This window comes from Capricornis sumatraensis, chromosome X, assembly GCF_032405125.1.
Source record: "Capricornis sumatraensis isolate serow.1 chromosome X, serow.2, whole genome shotgun sequence".
Lineage (NCBI taxonomy): Eukaryota > Metazoa > Chordata > Mammalia > Artiodactyla > Bovidae > Capricornis > Capricornis sumatraensis.
Window position 1 is genome coordinate 124,127,425 of NC_091092.1, and position 15,404 is coordinate 124,142,828.

Below are 15,404 nucleotides of genomic sequence, written 5' to 3' on the forward strand. Positions count from 1 at the left end.
TCAACTTTACAGTAAGGCCAAATCTTTTCCCATCCTCCAGGTCAATTTTATAATGAAGAAGTGGTGAATGTAATAGGTTGTGTATCATTTACCAAGGTGGTAAATTAAGTCATTACTACTGTTCAAAAAAGGCCCTAAGGCCATCCTATTATAAAGAGATAAATGGCACCAACTGATAGGACAGAACCAAAAAAAGACCAAGGAGACACCTTTGTTCTGTGAGATCAGAAGTGAGCAAGAGAGGACCTGACTGAAATAAAACGACAGACGCATGAAATTTCTCATTTGTAATTTTAATTGAAGCGTTGCTATTCATTTTTAAAGTCTTTCCTCATAAGCACCAAATTTGAATATCTATATCAATTTGGGTGGGAAAGAAACTCCATGAAGAACTCCCCTCCAGAAGAAAACAATGATGTTCACTTCTCCAAACAACCAAATTCAAATTCAAAGTCTACCAAAATGAAAACAAAACAAACAGAAAAAAAAAGGCCCACGCAGAAAAACAGACACAAAAACAAAAATCACATTCTAGGGGTTCAGTGCATTTAGCAGCCTTCACTGTGCTGTCTAATCATCCTAGCTCATCAAAATATACATTTTCCATTTGATTTTTAAATTAAAAAAATAATTAAAAACAGGAAACGTGAAGGAATTCACAATCAATTGCCTGACTTGTTTCGATTTCATGTACAGCATAGAAAGGTCAGGAAGGCTATTTGCAGCACACATGACTCGGGGACACTGATTTTCAAGGTTTAGCTTTCTTCCAAACAGTGTAAAATACCCACCTGGATAAGGAGTCAAGGAATAAGAGGAGGTAATTGAAGGCATCACTTAAAATTTGTTTACTGGCCTATAGATTAGAAGATGAATGAGCACTTCAAAGCTTACAGCGCTGTGGTAATGAGAGCAAAGGCCTCTGAGACAAGGGCACTTCGCAGCCTGGATGCCCGCCATCTGTGACGTTGGGGCGAGGTGCGGGGGAGCTTAGCAGAGAAAAGGTTAAAGGGACACAAATATTCTCTCAGAGAACACTTGTGCTTCCAAAGACTCTAAAATGTTTTAGGGAATTAATATGAGAAGGAAGGGTGGGAAGGAGAGAGAAACATCAGAGGGAGTGGGAGGAGGAGGGTGGCGGACGTGGGAGGAGAGGGACCGAGGAAGGGAAGGAAAAAATGGTGGAAGGATGAGGGACCAGAGAGGAGCCAGAGGGTCGAAACCTTTTCTCCAGATGTCATCAATTGCTTTCAAAAGTCTTTGAGCATGTAAACAAAGATCTGACTGTCACAGAATGCTCTGGAGAGCAACCCTGATGAAGGTGCCAGGCAGGGAGAGGAAGCTTTGGTCTGCAGAACACTGTCCAGTTTTTAGGAGGAAGAAATGCACTATGAAAGTCCAATGACAATGCTCTCCTTTGCCTTTTCTCCAGGTTCTTCTCTTATTTCTCGGGACCAGCTTTACTAAGTGGAACTAAATGGAGGACACCAACACTGACTTTGGGATGCCTGGCATTATTTTTAGCTCTGTCTCTACTGCAAAGCAGCATCAAGCCAAGTGTAGAAATTAATATTGAAGTAGGATAATATAAACGTAAAAGGACAATGAGCTTCTTCAGCCAGACTGCTCCAGCTAGGGTGGCTTTCTGAAACTCTGAAGGGCGCGTCAATCCCCTGGCAGGCTGGCTGAGACAGGTCACGCGGCCCCAGCCTCCAGTGTTTCTGACTGGACAGCAGGCTGGGGTGGGGCTTAAGAATGTGCCTGTTTAACTAGCTCCCAGGTGATGTCACAGGTCTGGTGGTACTGTGAGGACCAGTGGTGCCATACCATCCAAACCACCTGGGAGGCTGTGTCAGGGCACACCCCAGCATCTGAGGCTGGGACCCAGGAATCTGTATTGTTTTCAAGCGCCCAGGGTATTATTACAACATACAGCCAAGTCTGAAAACCAGGGCCTTCTGTATACTACAGAACTAATTCTGTTTCCTGAAACTGGTAAATGGGCATGCTTTTTACATGGGGGTTCTGACTGGGCAACACGATGATGTGGTCAAAGGATATAATTCCAAGTACGAAGGGACACAGACGATCTCTTTTGAGAATTCCACAGGACAATACAGGCGCCCCAGCTGTTCTTCGTAGAGTGACAGGGCTTCTGTCAAATTGACACAGTTCCCCTAAATCAAAGAGAGAAAAGCAAACAATAGGAATCTTAAGTCCTATGGAGGATCCCACTCATTGGAAGGTCTCTAATAAATGAGAACAATTCTAGCTTTAGATAAAAGTTCATCTCTGAAAATGAGATAAGGTTTCTGTCCTTTCACAAATTGCATTGCATTCTATTTATGGGTCCATTAGCTCATTATCCTTCTACTTCATTTACCAAGCCATTTCAAACTATTCGAGGATGAAGCAACAGAAAGCAGTGAGACCAATTTCTCATTAGTGACACAGTCATTGTATCAACACCATGCAATTAGCAAAGATTCATACACATAACCCATTCAAAATAAGTTTTCCCTAAAGTCACTGCAGTATTGAGGATGAAGTATCAGAAACATACTGTTCTTGATTTCCAGAATGACTTAAACTACAACCTTCTTAAGAGTCTAAGATGTTGACACAGAACTATTTCACACCCTTGTGCTTTCTCCAACAAAAGTCAATTCCAGATATATACACTAAAGGTATTTCCTCGTTTACTTTTTATCAAACATTTTGTCTTGACTTCATTGTTCTAATTTTTCTCCGTTTCTTGCCATTTCTTATCTCCCCAGCTGGTAGGCGTGGTCAAGGAAATATAGTATAAATCTGCTGATAAAGATTTTTTTTTGAAATGTGTTCTTTTTCTTAATTATTGACGTATAGTTGGTTTACAACACTGTGTTAGTTTCAGCCATACACCAAAGTGATTCAGCTACATATATATATATATATATATACACACATCTTTTCAGATTATTTTCCATTGTAGGTTATAAAAGATACTGAATATAGCTAATTCTGCTATATAGTAGGTCCTTGTTATTTATCTATCTTATGTATAGCAGTTTGTATCTACTAATCCCAACCTTCTAATTTATCCCTCCTGGTCCCCTTTCACCTTTGGTAACTATAAGTTTGTTTTCTATGTCTGTGAGTCTGTTTCTTACAGATTCATTTGTACTATTTTTTAGATTCCACATATAAGTGATATTTGACTGTAGACAAATCAAGGATAAACACAGTGACCTTGCTCCTTCAACTTTCTTCCAGCCTGCAACTTAGATGTGATATGTGGAGCTGTGGCAGCCACTCTATGACTATTAAAAAAAAATGGTGAAGAGAATCAGAAATGCTGGTAGCCAAGACCCAGGAAAGCTGGTGAATGCATACAGAATCTGCCTAATTCTAGAGCTGCCATTCTCAATTTTTAATGTGTATATGAATCATAGGGGCCCTTGTTAAATTGCAGATTTTCATTAAGTAGGTCTGGGGTAGGGTTTATCATTTCAGCACAATTTTCCCCCAATTTTCTCATAATGGATTTAGAAAACAAGATGAGCATTTAATATCAACTATCTCCTTTTAACCTCTGAAGTTCTAACATTTGGAAGTTCTAAACATTTGGAAGACGACTAGAATATACGTGCTGATAACATTCCTTCATAAGAACTTCATTATCAATCTGCCTCAAAACAGCCAAGATGAAAATTATTCACAAATAAAGCATCCTGTGATACAAGCATTCCTAAGAATGGCATTTCAAAATCAAAAAACCAGCCAGCTATGGGGAAGTGGGTAGACAGGACTATTCTGAGAGCTGGCCTGGGCAGTTTTAACTGAGCACATTCGATCAGCATGTCGTCATACTTCAGTGCCAACCTGTTTAGTAACCCATCATCTAGGGTCCTGCAGTGGGAATTGGCCCAAGTGCCTCTGACCAGCATATAATTTGGTTTCAACATTAAGTTCACAATGAGAGTATATAAACACCACATGTGTAATTTAAGATGCACAAATAGAAAACACTGCCCAGTTGTTTTTAGAACACCTCACTACTAGGGAAGCTATAGAGTGGAAATACCACCAAGGTTCACAGTTCAAGCTTTGCCTTGCCATCTTAAAAATGACACCATACTCTCTCTTTATAGACGGAATACAGGAAGACCTCCTTACAAAGAATATAGTAAGTAAATAGAACAGTTTCCATTTATTCTATCCCAAATGGTCAAAAAGCAGTTTAAGAAAGAAAAATCCCCACAAACAGATGCCTACCCCAAAAAAGTACCATGATACATTTCAGCTTTTTGTGTATTTAAATGCAACTACACTGTTCTTTTCTTAAGACATATAGGGGATACGTAACAACAATCCAATAGCAGAATTCAGCACCTATTAAGGAGAGGAAGAGACTAATATAGCAAGGCAGGGGCACACCTGGGAGGTAAACCACAATATAGTGTCTTCCATTCTACAAGGTTCTTGTTGTCCCATGTTAGCTCTGGGTGACACCTGCTCTTTTACCTTATAGATTTTAATATTGTTTGCATCTTTCAAAGAGTTTATGTCATATCTGTAATATAAAAAGGTCTGGAAGACTATTTCCTTAATGACACCATTTTTATCTCTTCTAAAATAAGCAAAAATAATGTGATGATTTAGGAAATCACACATATGTGAAATACCTCAAAAAGAGGGGAAAAAAAAAAACACCTCTAAATGAGTTACTTCCGGAAGGTTGGAGGGGTTGATGGAGAAATATAGATGTGTCAAGCGTACTGGTAACATCGAGGTCTGTGGGAGGTGGGGGGAGGTGAGGAGGGGGGCTCATATCTTTGTATCATAACTAACATGAATGTCACACACACATTTGTACTTTCAAATAAACTACAGCTTTTTTTTAATGGGGAGTGGAGGGGCGGAAGTCAAGTCCCAGGATCTGCCTCTAGTTCCACAAAAGCAACTCTCTGCCCCCTGGCCCACCAGACGTGGCTCCATAAATCGGCACATTCCAGGAGGACTTCCCCAGCTTTGTGGCCCACAGACAAGGCTGTCTTCAAGCAGCCACAGTGAAATTAGTGACATCATAAAATCTCCATGGTGATGTAAGCAATTTTAGGCAGGGATGTTTAGCTTTCGTAAGTCACCAAGTTAACAAGCCAAATACCATTTTTGTCCTATCTTTAACCTTTCCTCTGTTTCTAAGCTACAGGCCAAGGGAAGGGGGGTGTGAGTGTATTAAGGGCATTTCCTGAGCGGACCATGTGCTACATAAGGAAAGTGTTCCACTGTGGCAATACCATCAGTGCGTCCTTAGTCAGAGCATGCTGTGGCTCTTACCCGACTACTGCTTCCTCACAGGCCTATGCCCCTGTGGTCCATATGGCATCTTGAACCACCCGACATACTATGGGATTCCCAGGTATCATAAATGATATCACCTTGAGTTTCCAACTATACTGAATGCAGGGGTGGGAAGCACATCCTAAGACATCTTTTGGCTAACTCTCAGAAACCAGCACAGCCTTGAGTCTTTAAGGTGGTTTTTAGTAAAAGCTGGTTGGCAAAGGCCAGGTGATCAAAGCCTGATCTTTAGTGCTAACAAATGTGTGGTGACCATCTGTCAAGCAACTGCTTCTATTAGTCGTCCACACTGAGAAAGCAGTCTACCAGGCAAATATTTGCAACAAAAGACACTAGTCACACTTTCTTCCTAAGAGCACCTGTTGTCTACTGCAAACTGACTGGTTTGCATTAGATCCAAACTGTTCTCAGTCTCTTTTGATTAAAGATGCCAGAGCCTCACTTTCTTTCCCAACTTAAGCCCCATGGGATTTCTATTTGCAGAAACAAAAAAGAACCCAGTTCTATCAATATATGCTCTGCTTGAGAAATATTCACTTACGAAAACCCAACTCATTGAATTTGGGTTGCTTTTACAGGAATTAGGCCACTTGGTTTGAGCAGGTTTCATTGTAGAGTTCCTGTAAAGCAGGGTAAGCAATTTCTGCAAAGGGCCAGAGAGAAAATATTTTGAGCTTTGCAGATCATATAGTCTTCACCACAACTGCTCCAAGCTGTTGCTGTAGTGCAAAAGCAGCCGCAGACCCTGTGTAATGAATGGGCGTGGCTGTATGTCAAGAAAACTGCAAAAAACAAGCAAGGGGTGAAAAATGGCCCATGGTTTATGGACCGCTGGCTTTTAAAAAGGCAGTATTAGAATGTTTTTAAAAATCATTCCTAAGCATCAGGGGTTAAAAAAAAAATAAAAGTCCACTTGTAGACTTGTAGTCTGTTCCCCTTGAAGTGTGCCAACACTTGCAGCAAGTATGAGAGGATCAAGGACTAACTGCCACCTGTAGGGGTATTCTGTGCAGGGGGAAGAGGAAGAAAACAGGATCGGCTGGAAACAAATTCAAGGAGTTGCCAATTTGTTTTCAGCATTATGAATCTCAGGCCTCATAAACTCCCCAGGGCTTACTTTAACAAACCCTCCTCAGAATTTTCCCATAGTTCTTAACGTGTAAATATACTTGGGCTTCCCTGGTAGCTCAGATGGTAAAGAATCTGCCTGCAATGCAGGAGACCCAGGTTCAGTCCCTGGGTGGGGAAGATCAAAAATAAAAGTCCATTAAATATACTAATGCTTTAAAAAAAAAAAAAAGTTGGGGGGGGGGGTAGAGTTCTCCTGAAAATGCTTAAAAACTAATTACAGGGACCAGAGTACAATACTGTTTATCTTCTGCTTATGAATCAAGGGCTTTTTCAACCAAGTAAAAAGACTGATCACCAATTAGCCGCTTTTGCTGTCATTTCCAAAATGTTAAGGACTTAAGTAAGATATATATGTGTATTTTTATGTATCAGGAAATACTGACTTCAAACCTTCTTTTAAAATTAAGAATACGCTAGAAAATGAGGAAAATACAATTTTGCTTCCATCTGGTGGCAGCAGTTCATACTGCAGCCAGAGCAGTTTATGAAATTATATTGATGACTTTTCCTAGAGGATGAGGCGTGAAGGCAAAAAAACAAGAAAAGAAAATCACGGTCTGTGTCTCCCTCTAATGTCAGCAGCTGATACTGCAGCCAGTGCAGTTTATGATGGTTTTTTCCACTAAACACTCCAGAGAATATGAGGCGGGAGGTGGGGGGGGTGGGGGGGGGTGGATATATATATATCATGGTCTGTGTCTCCCTCTGTGGCAAAAGTTCATAGTGCAGCCACTGCAGTTTATGATGGCTTTTCTACTAAACACTCTCAGGAGGGGGGAAGAGGGGGAAGGGGGTAGAAATCACGGTCTGTGTCTTCATCTGGTGGCAGAAGCTCATTCTACAGCCAAAGCCCAAATTTAATAAATCGGAAGGTATGGTAACAGGACAGAACAGAACAAGGTGCATGCCTGCTTAGTTGCTCAGCCATGTCCAACTCTCTGCGACCCAATGGACTGTTGCCCACCAGGCTCCTCTGTCCATGGGATTTCCCAGGCGAGAATACTGGAGTGGGTTGCCATTTCCTCCTCCAGGGGATATTCCTGACCCAGGGATGGAACTCATGTCTCCTGCATTGCAGGTGGATTCTTTACCACTGAGCCATGGGGGAAACTCTCAACAGGATAGGACAGAACTCATTAATTCCCTAAAAGGGCCAGGTCAGCTATTTACAAACTTACTGCTTGAGAACACAGACAGATATAAAAAAATTTTTCAGTACAACACAGTTTCATTTATCCACTTTTATATTACATCTTCAACTACCTACTTCCATATTGAGAATGCTGAGGATAGAATTAAAATATTGCATAAATGCTCAATGGCTTTATGCCACGTTGCAAATACAACTAAGAAAAGCAATACTAATGCCATCACCACCAATATGATTACTGAAAATATTTAAGGTTTTTGCATATACTTGTCCCAGTCTCTCCCACTCACCATTGTTTTCAGCAGTTGTACTGTCCCAGCATTGGAAGAGCATATTGTCGTACTATACCCAGTCCCTTTAAACCTTTATTTAGTCTTCATTTTACAAGTAACTAAATAGTTAGTGCTATCATTAGTCTTTATGTCAATGTCTAAGTATTTTGGTGTGTGAAGCACAAAATGTAAAATTTTTATTAAGTATTTTTTGGGGAAAAAAAACAGAAGTCTATACCTGTGTAAAATATTTCCCATCCTGTTTCAATACTTTCATTGAGAGGTCAAGAATCAGTCTGAGAAACTCCCATGTGGAATCTGGATGTTAAAAAAAAATTAAGTTTTATAGATATCAGTTTGCATGCATGAGAAATAACATCTAAAGTCAAACATTCACATTAATATTCAATGATTCAAAAAAAAACAAAAATAAAAAAAAGAAATAGCCATGAGACCCAATATTCAAGAGCTTGTGAACAAGAACATGTCATATATTTTGTGTCTTGGACACATGTGCACATACACCTATATACAAGCAAAATCAAAAGTAAATGCAGATGCACATAACACTGCTCTCACCCCACCCATAAAGATTTGACACAAAAGCAGTGGCTGAAATCTGAAAGGGGAACACCTTTAAGCAAGGGGAAAAGCAGTCACATCTCAGGAGAGAAACTGCAAGAGTGAGGGTGGGGACCTGAGTCTGGAAACTCAGCAGGAAGACAAGGTAATAGAAAAAACATGAACACTGAAATCCTAAGCCAGCAGTGATTTTGAGTGCATGGCATGAGAAGGGGCCTTGTCTCTGGTGTTGCTCAGAAAGGTCACCAGACTGTCCTGGTACAGGTTAAAAAAAAATCCCAGTATGTAAATTATAAAACAAGCTGATATCTCAACGGTATGATTATGAGTCATTTTATTTCTATACTTGTTTCACACGACTGCGTTAATTTTGCTCATTTAGTGGCAAAACAGGATCTGACCAAAGCCAAATCTAGCCATCTTTCCACCACTGGCCTCAGTTTACTACCTTTAATAAATGAAGGAACTTCACTAGACAATGTCTTAAGATCCTTTCATTCTCACATGATGTTAAGAAAAACATTTCCGTATTTCTGTGAACACTATCTTGGCTGGGGCAGCCTGGATGGGAGAGGGGTTTGGGGGATAATGGATATGTGTATATGTATGACTGGGTCCCTTCACTGTTCACCTGAAACTATCACAATATTGTTAATCAGCTTATCCTAATACAAAATAAAAAGTTTAAAATAAAAGGAAAAACAGAATCTACCTTCTTCTGGAGATGTGGAGATTGGAACAGCTGTCAAATCATTAATCACATAATCAAACTCTCTCCCTTCTTTGGCGTACCTCTTCAGTACTGGAATACAGTCTTCTATTAGAACCTTCCAGAGAGAACAGGCATAGATGCAGGTGAGCCAACATATTTGAAAGTGGTTAAACACTTGTAGAAGGAACGGGGAAATGCACACAGGGGCTGCAGCACCTACCAGAGGAACAAAAGCCACTTCCACCCATACCTGCCAGGAGCTAAAAGTTCCGGGCTTACCAGATGCTTTACATGCCTTTCAATTAAGTGGAACAATTCCTTTTAGGAATTACTATCATCGCCATTTTACAAATAGAGAAATAAACAAGAGAGGTCACCAAGCCTGGCTCTTGCGTGCCTGCTCAGTTGTGTCTCCTTGCAACCCCGTGGACTGCAGCCCACCAGGCTCCACTGTCCATGGGGATTCTCCAGCAAGAATACTGGAACAGGTTGCCATGCCCTCCCAGGGATCTTCCTGACCCTGGGAATGAACTCACATCTCCTGCATCACAGGCAGATTCTTTACCACTGATCCACCGGGAAAGTCCTCTCCTTGCTTGGCCCTTGCAAGAAACCTTGCTTTCCTCCAAACTCTGAAGTTTGTTTGGCCTCACTGTGCACCAGGCACACAGATTGCGTTTCACATCTGCTGAGCCACCCAAGGGCCAGTGCCCGTGGCAGGTCGGTCCTGGCCAAGAGCAGCCCTTTTCCTTGAATCTCCAACAGTCTCCAGAGTTCATTCCACTCAAGAGAACTAGGAGGGACAGGTGATGCCTGCCCTTTTGGAAGGAGGTTTTTTGCAAACAAACGTTGTGACCTACAGCCCACCCAGCTTAGGCATGGGTTTGGGGTCTCTATCCCACATACGTAAGCTGGGAATTCTACCTGCTCCTTCTGAGTTCACCCCTTTTTGGAAAGCAAGCCACTCTGGGCTCATTGTGAGTCACCCTAATTCTCTCTTGGGACCCAGACCGATCTGTTCAGGGGCCTCCGTGTGGGAATGGGAGTGCAATTTTGAACTATACTTCACCTGATCTCATCTCTGCACCAGGGTATTCTTCCCAACTTCACTGGCTTCACTTACAGCAAGGGGTTTTCCCTTTAAGAGTATGGCTTGGTCATTCAGCCTCATCTCTAATGGAGAACTGATTGGTATCTCCTCTCTGGGGCAAGGGAACTGTGACCTTGAGACCATTCTGCATTGCACTGGTGTGCCCTTTGCTTGGTATTTGACAGCAGCAGCCGTGCATAAGTACAGGTGATGACAGTTCTGTTCCACCTTGTAGTCCACTAGGGTACACTTTGCAAAACGGGGAGATCAGCTTTGCTCCCATGAATGAAAGAAAAAACTTCACTGTAACACTGCTTGGCCTCAGTACCCCTTGGACACCAATGGCCCTCTAAATTAGAACATCCTTTAAATAGAATTGTTTTATAAATGGGAAGGGAAATAGGATAGAGTTCCTTATGCATAGGCTTTTATACTATTGGATCTAAGGGAGACTTTTGGAACTAGTTTGGCTTTTATTTGGCGTGTGTGCCCAAGTGTCTGGGTACATGAGTCCTAATACTGTTCTCTCTTCTGGTTTTGACCCTCATTAAGGGGGTCTTGGGAACTTGAATGCTGATTCAAGTTCTTTTGTAAGAGAAGCATGTGAATATGAGTGAGTGACAGGTATGTAGAAACTGAAGGAAATCTCACCCTGAAAACAGCTAAGATGGGGCTCTTCTGACATTCTGAAACTGTTTTTTTGTGTGTGCAATTAGTATTAAGCTAGCTTTCTAGGAGAAACATGCAGATCTTTGTGCCTTCAAGATGAAAATGATCTACCTGGACTTGCAGAAACTTTAATCATCTGTGATCCCAGGGTGGGGTGGGGTGGGGGGTGCTTTTTAAACTCAAACAGGTACAGTTTTAGATCTGTGTCTGTACAGACATATGCATATTTATGCATACATTATAAATACAATGTGCATCCATCTCCAAATTGCATTGCTAAGCTTGGTTTGTGGATGAGCTCTATTTTTAACTTAAGTGCTTATGTAAATTCTCAGAAATATAAAAAACTAGTCAGAATGAATTTCAGGGTCATATGATCTAGGAAATATTCACTATTAAACTGATATTTGGTATTAAATCTAGCCTTTAAGTGTGCTGGTTTAATATAGACATGTTTCTAGAGTCATAAGTATTAAGTACATTACTTTTATTGCATCTAAGAAAGTCAATAAAGCTCATATTGTTATAAAATCTGTCAACAAGAAAAACTACGATGAAACACTTGAGTAAATTAAATGTAAGAGCTTCCCTTGTGGCTCAGATGATGAAGAATCCACCTGCAATGCAGGAGACCCAGGTTCAGTCCCTGGGTAAAGACGACTCCTTGGAGGAGGGCATGGCAACCCACTTTAGTATTCTTGCCTGGAGAATTCCATGGACAGAGGAGCCTGGTGGGCTACAGTCCATGGGGTCACAAAGAGTTGGACACAACTAGGCAAGTAACACTTTCACTTTCAAGAGGATTTCTAGGTAAAACATTTTTTCAAATGTTTTTAAAAAAGAGAAATATTTCAACACACAAGTAAAGCTTTTACTGTCTGCAGTAAAAGCAGGTACGAAGAATGGAAATCCATTTTGTTAAATGGAAAAAAAGGTAATTCTGTCCTAGAGTTGGTTGTTTCTGAATGGTAAAGAACTCAGGGACAAAATAATATAGATATAGAAAGTTTTAGAAAGTTGGTGAAAAAGGAACACTTAGAAAAGTTCATGTGTGTGCCTGGTCAGTATTGGCTATGATTAGACTGAATTTAAGTAAATAAATTTTATTATCAAGAATAGGCTGATAATACAAGACTAGAATTTGAATTTTTGGTTTTCTCTCTTTGCTTTCCCAGCAGAAAATAAAAGAGTGCTAAGCTGCTTTTGCCTTTTTGAGAGATCTAATTTTAACTTCATGTATTTATTTTGAGATCTTTCATTGTCACTTTGGTTGGGTGAATGGTTGTTGTTTCACAGCGACTTATCATCTTCTTTGACTTTTTAGTATTTCTGACAAATGCCCCAAGTATCAAATTCGATCTGAAGTTCTTTTGACCTCCAGGTAACTTTGGGGTGCTTCAGAGGAACCCTTGAGGCATCTCAGAGATTAAATTAATTAGGACAATTCAGTATGTTAAATTACGTGGGAAATATTGCCAAATGAGTGATAAGCCTCCTCAGGTTATATTGTGTGGGCAAATGTTTTCACAGTCTTAAAATTACATGGAATACAACATTGTGAATCAACTATACTCCAATAATAATTTAAAGAAAATTAGATGGGGACTTCCCTAGCAGTCCAGTGGTTACATCTCCATGCTTCCACTGTATGGGGCATGCATTTGAGCCCTGGTCAGGGAACTAAGATCTCTGCATGCCACAGGGTGTGGCCAAATAATGAATAAAATAACATGGAATTTCTAGAATTCTGGTGTGTCCTAACAAAATGTTACCCCTGATTCTAGTTATTACAACCAAGTCTTCTGTCAGTTACATTGAGATCAGTTGTTTCACTGTACCTTTTAAGTCTTGTCACTCAGTTACTGTCCTACTGCTTTTGCAAAAGTGCTTTATCTTCAAGAAGACTCATAGGAAAGGCTTTTTGACATGCCCTGCTGCTGCTGCTGCTGCTGCTGCTAAGTCACGTCAGTCGTGTCTGACTCTGTGTGACCCCATGGACTGAAGCCTACCAGGCTCCTCCGTCCATGGGATTTTCCAGGCAAGAGTACTGGAGTGGGGTGCCATTGCCTTCTCCGTGACATGCCCTAGTTTCTAATAAATTTCAAATCATACCCATGAACTGGGTAAGCAAGTAAAGAATCCTAAAAGGAAAACCTGGTGGCTTCATAAAAAATGTTAACAAAAAAAAAAGTATTGTAAAGTAAAATAAAGTAAAAATAAAAACTTAAAAATGAAAAGAGTACTAAGGACTTCCCTTAGTGGTACTATGGGTAAGAATCCGCCTGACAATTCAGGGGACATGGGTTCGATCCCTAGTTCGGGCAGATTCCACATGCTTCAGGTCAACTAAGCCCCAGTGCAGCACAACTGCTGAGCCCACATGCTGCAGCTACAGAAGCCTGCATGCCCTACGGCCAGTGCTCCACAACAAGAGAAGCACCTCAGCGAGAAGCCCGTGCACAACTAGAGGGTAACGCCTGCTCGCTGCAACTAGAGGAAGTTAGTGCACAGCAACCAAGAGCCAGCACAACCAAAACTAAGTACGTTTTTGTAATGGTATTTTATATATATAATGCATTGTGTTGATAATAAAGATTCATATCTTTACATTCAACTACAAATCTTTTGGGGACAAGATTTAGGGGACAAAAATTCCTTAAAACTGCTAGATTCACTGCTTGCAAATCTTATACATATATACAAAAAAAATCTGTCATTTTTCTTTCTGTAGTACCTTAATTTTAAGATTAAAATTATTCCATCATAAAAGGAATGGGGTGTACACTGGAACATTTTCTAAAAATGGTTAACAGTAATTGTGTTTTCAAATGACGAACAGTTGCAAGGACCTGGTTTGTTTTCTTTTTTTAATGCTTTTTTCAGAATGATTTTTTTTTCAGTTTTATTGAGATATAATTGACATACAACATTATAGTCATTTAAGGTACAACCAAGAACCTGTTTTGTCTTTTTGTTGTTGTTGTATTTAAATGGCTAAGGGGCTTGCCTACTGCTGTCCCACAGACCAGGAACCCTCTCCCCTTTAGAGCTTCAGGAAAACTCTTAGCATCAGAAGAGTTTGCCAGATTCCCCTTGGTAGCTATTCTGTTCCCAAAATGGGGAGGGGGATGCACTGGGGCACTAAACTTCCTCAAGAGTCAACCTATGTAAAATATTTTTCCTTCTCTAAAGGTCCCCCTGTCTATGTCACCATCTGCCTTTGGTGCTCTGTCCTCAGAGCTTGGACTCGCAAGTCGAGAAGTTTTTTTCTGGGCAATCAGTAAATCTTTCCACTTACATCCACATCCTGCCTCCAATCACAACAGTCTATGACTCTATAGTACTGCAGGTTTAGATGTGCTGTCCTTGTATTTTTTTCTTAATCCATATAAGTAAGTCAACCTAAGGAGTCAGGGAGACATGAATTTGAAACATTCCTCTAAAGTTACCCTATAATCTTGAATAAATTGCCCTTTGAACTCTTTAACTTACTGTCTTCATCTACAAAACAGAAAGCAGCCACATAAGGCTTTGAGGATTAAATTTTAAAACACTTAAGCAGAGGGTCTGGCTCACAATGCAAATGTTTGTAAACAAATTATCAAATTTGCAGATATTTTAGTCATTGTGAAAAGTCTGTCATACTCTGAAGAACCTGAATCCTTCCTCTCCCTTTTCATGTTGTACAGTATTATATTTTAACTTTTGTGTATACTACAGTATGCTCACCACCAAAAGTATCATTTCCATCCATTACCAGGCAGTTGGTCCCCTTTACACATTTCAGCCTCCCCTACCCCTTGCCCCTCTGGGAAGTACTACTCTATTCCCTGGATCTATGTATTTTTATTTGGTTTGGTTTGTTCCTTTATTAAAAAATATTTTACATTCCACATGAGTGAAATCATACAGTATTTTTCTTTCTCTGTCAGACTTTATGCTAATTGAAAATAATACCATCAAGGTCCATCCAAGTATATCAAGATTTCATTTTTTTCTTTTTTTTTATGGTTGAGTAGGATTCCACTGTGTAATATACACCACATCCTTTTTATCTGTTCATCTGTTAATGGACAGTTAGGTTGCTTCCATATCTTGGCTATTATAAATAATGCTGCAATAAATATGGAGGTGCACATATCTTTTTGAATTAGTGTTTCCCTTTCCTTCAAATAAACACCCAGGATTAGAATTGCTGCATAATCCCTCCCTTTTTAAACTTTACAATAGTGTAAGTGAAATATGTTATCTTTCCCTTTTGCCCATAAAACTATCACAACCACATTTTAACACAGATATAATTTCTCTCTCAGCTTAAAAAAATTAATACAAGTGTACCATGAAATCAAATTTGGACATACACACCTTAGAGAACATGGGTAGGAGTAAGTAATTTATATAACAAATTAAAGCACTCTAAACTGTTTATAAAACTAGAGATACATATTTAAG

The 15,404-nt window shown here is 40.1% G+C and overlaps 1 protein-coding gene across 1 annotated transcript in view; it reads right to left on the reverse strand.

The window, feature by feature from the left end:
* Positions 1-345: 345 nt before the first annotated feature.
* The window catches only part of SMS (spermine synthase), a 48,706-nt gene continuing 33,647 nt past the window's right edge, over positions 346-15,404 (reverse strand). Inside the window, exons 8-11 of the mRNA XM_068962481.1 lie at positions 9,194-9,308; positions 8,138-8,217; positions 2,062-2,177; positions 346-791 (exon numbers count right to left, since the gene is read on the reverse strand). Of these exons, the coding sequence (XP_068818582.1) occupies positions 752-791; positions 2,062-2,177; positions 8,138-8,217; positions 9,194-9,308 (351 nt within the window). The 3' untranslated portion in view covers positions 346-751. The remainder of the gene's footprint in view (positions 792-2,061; positions 2,178-8,137; positions 8,218-9,193; positions 9,309-15,404) is intronic.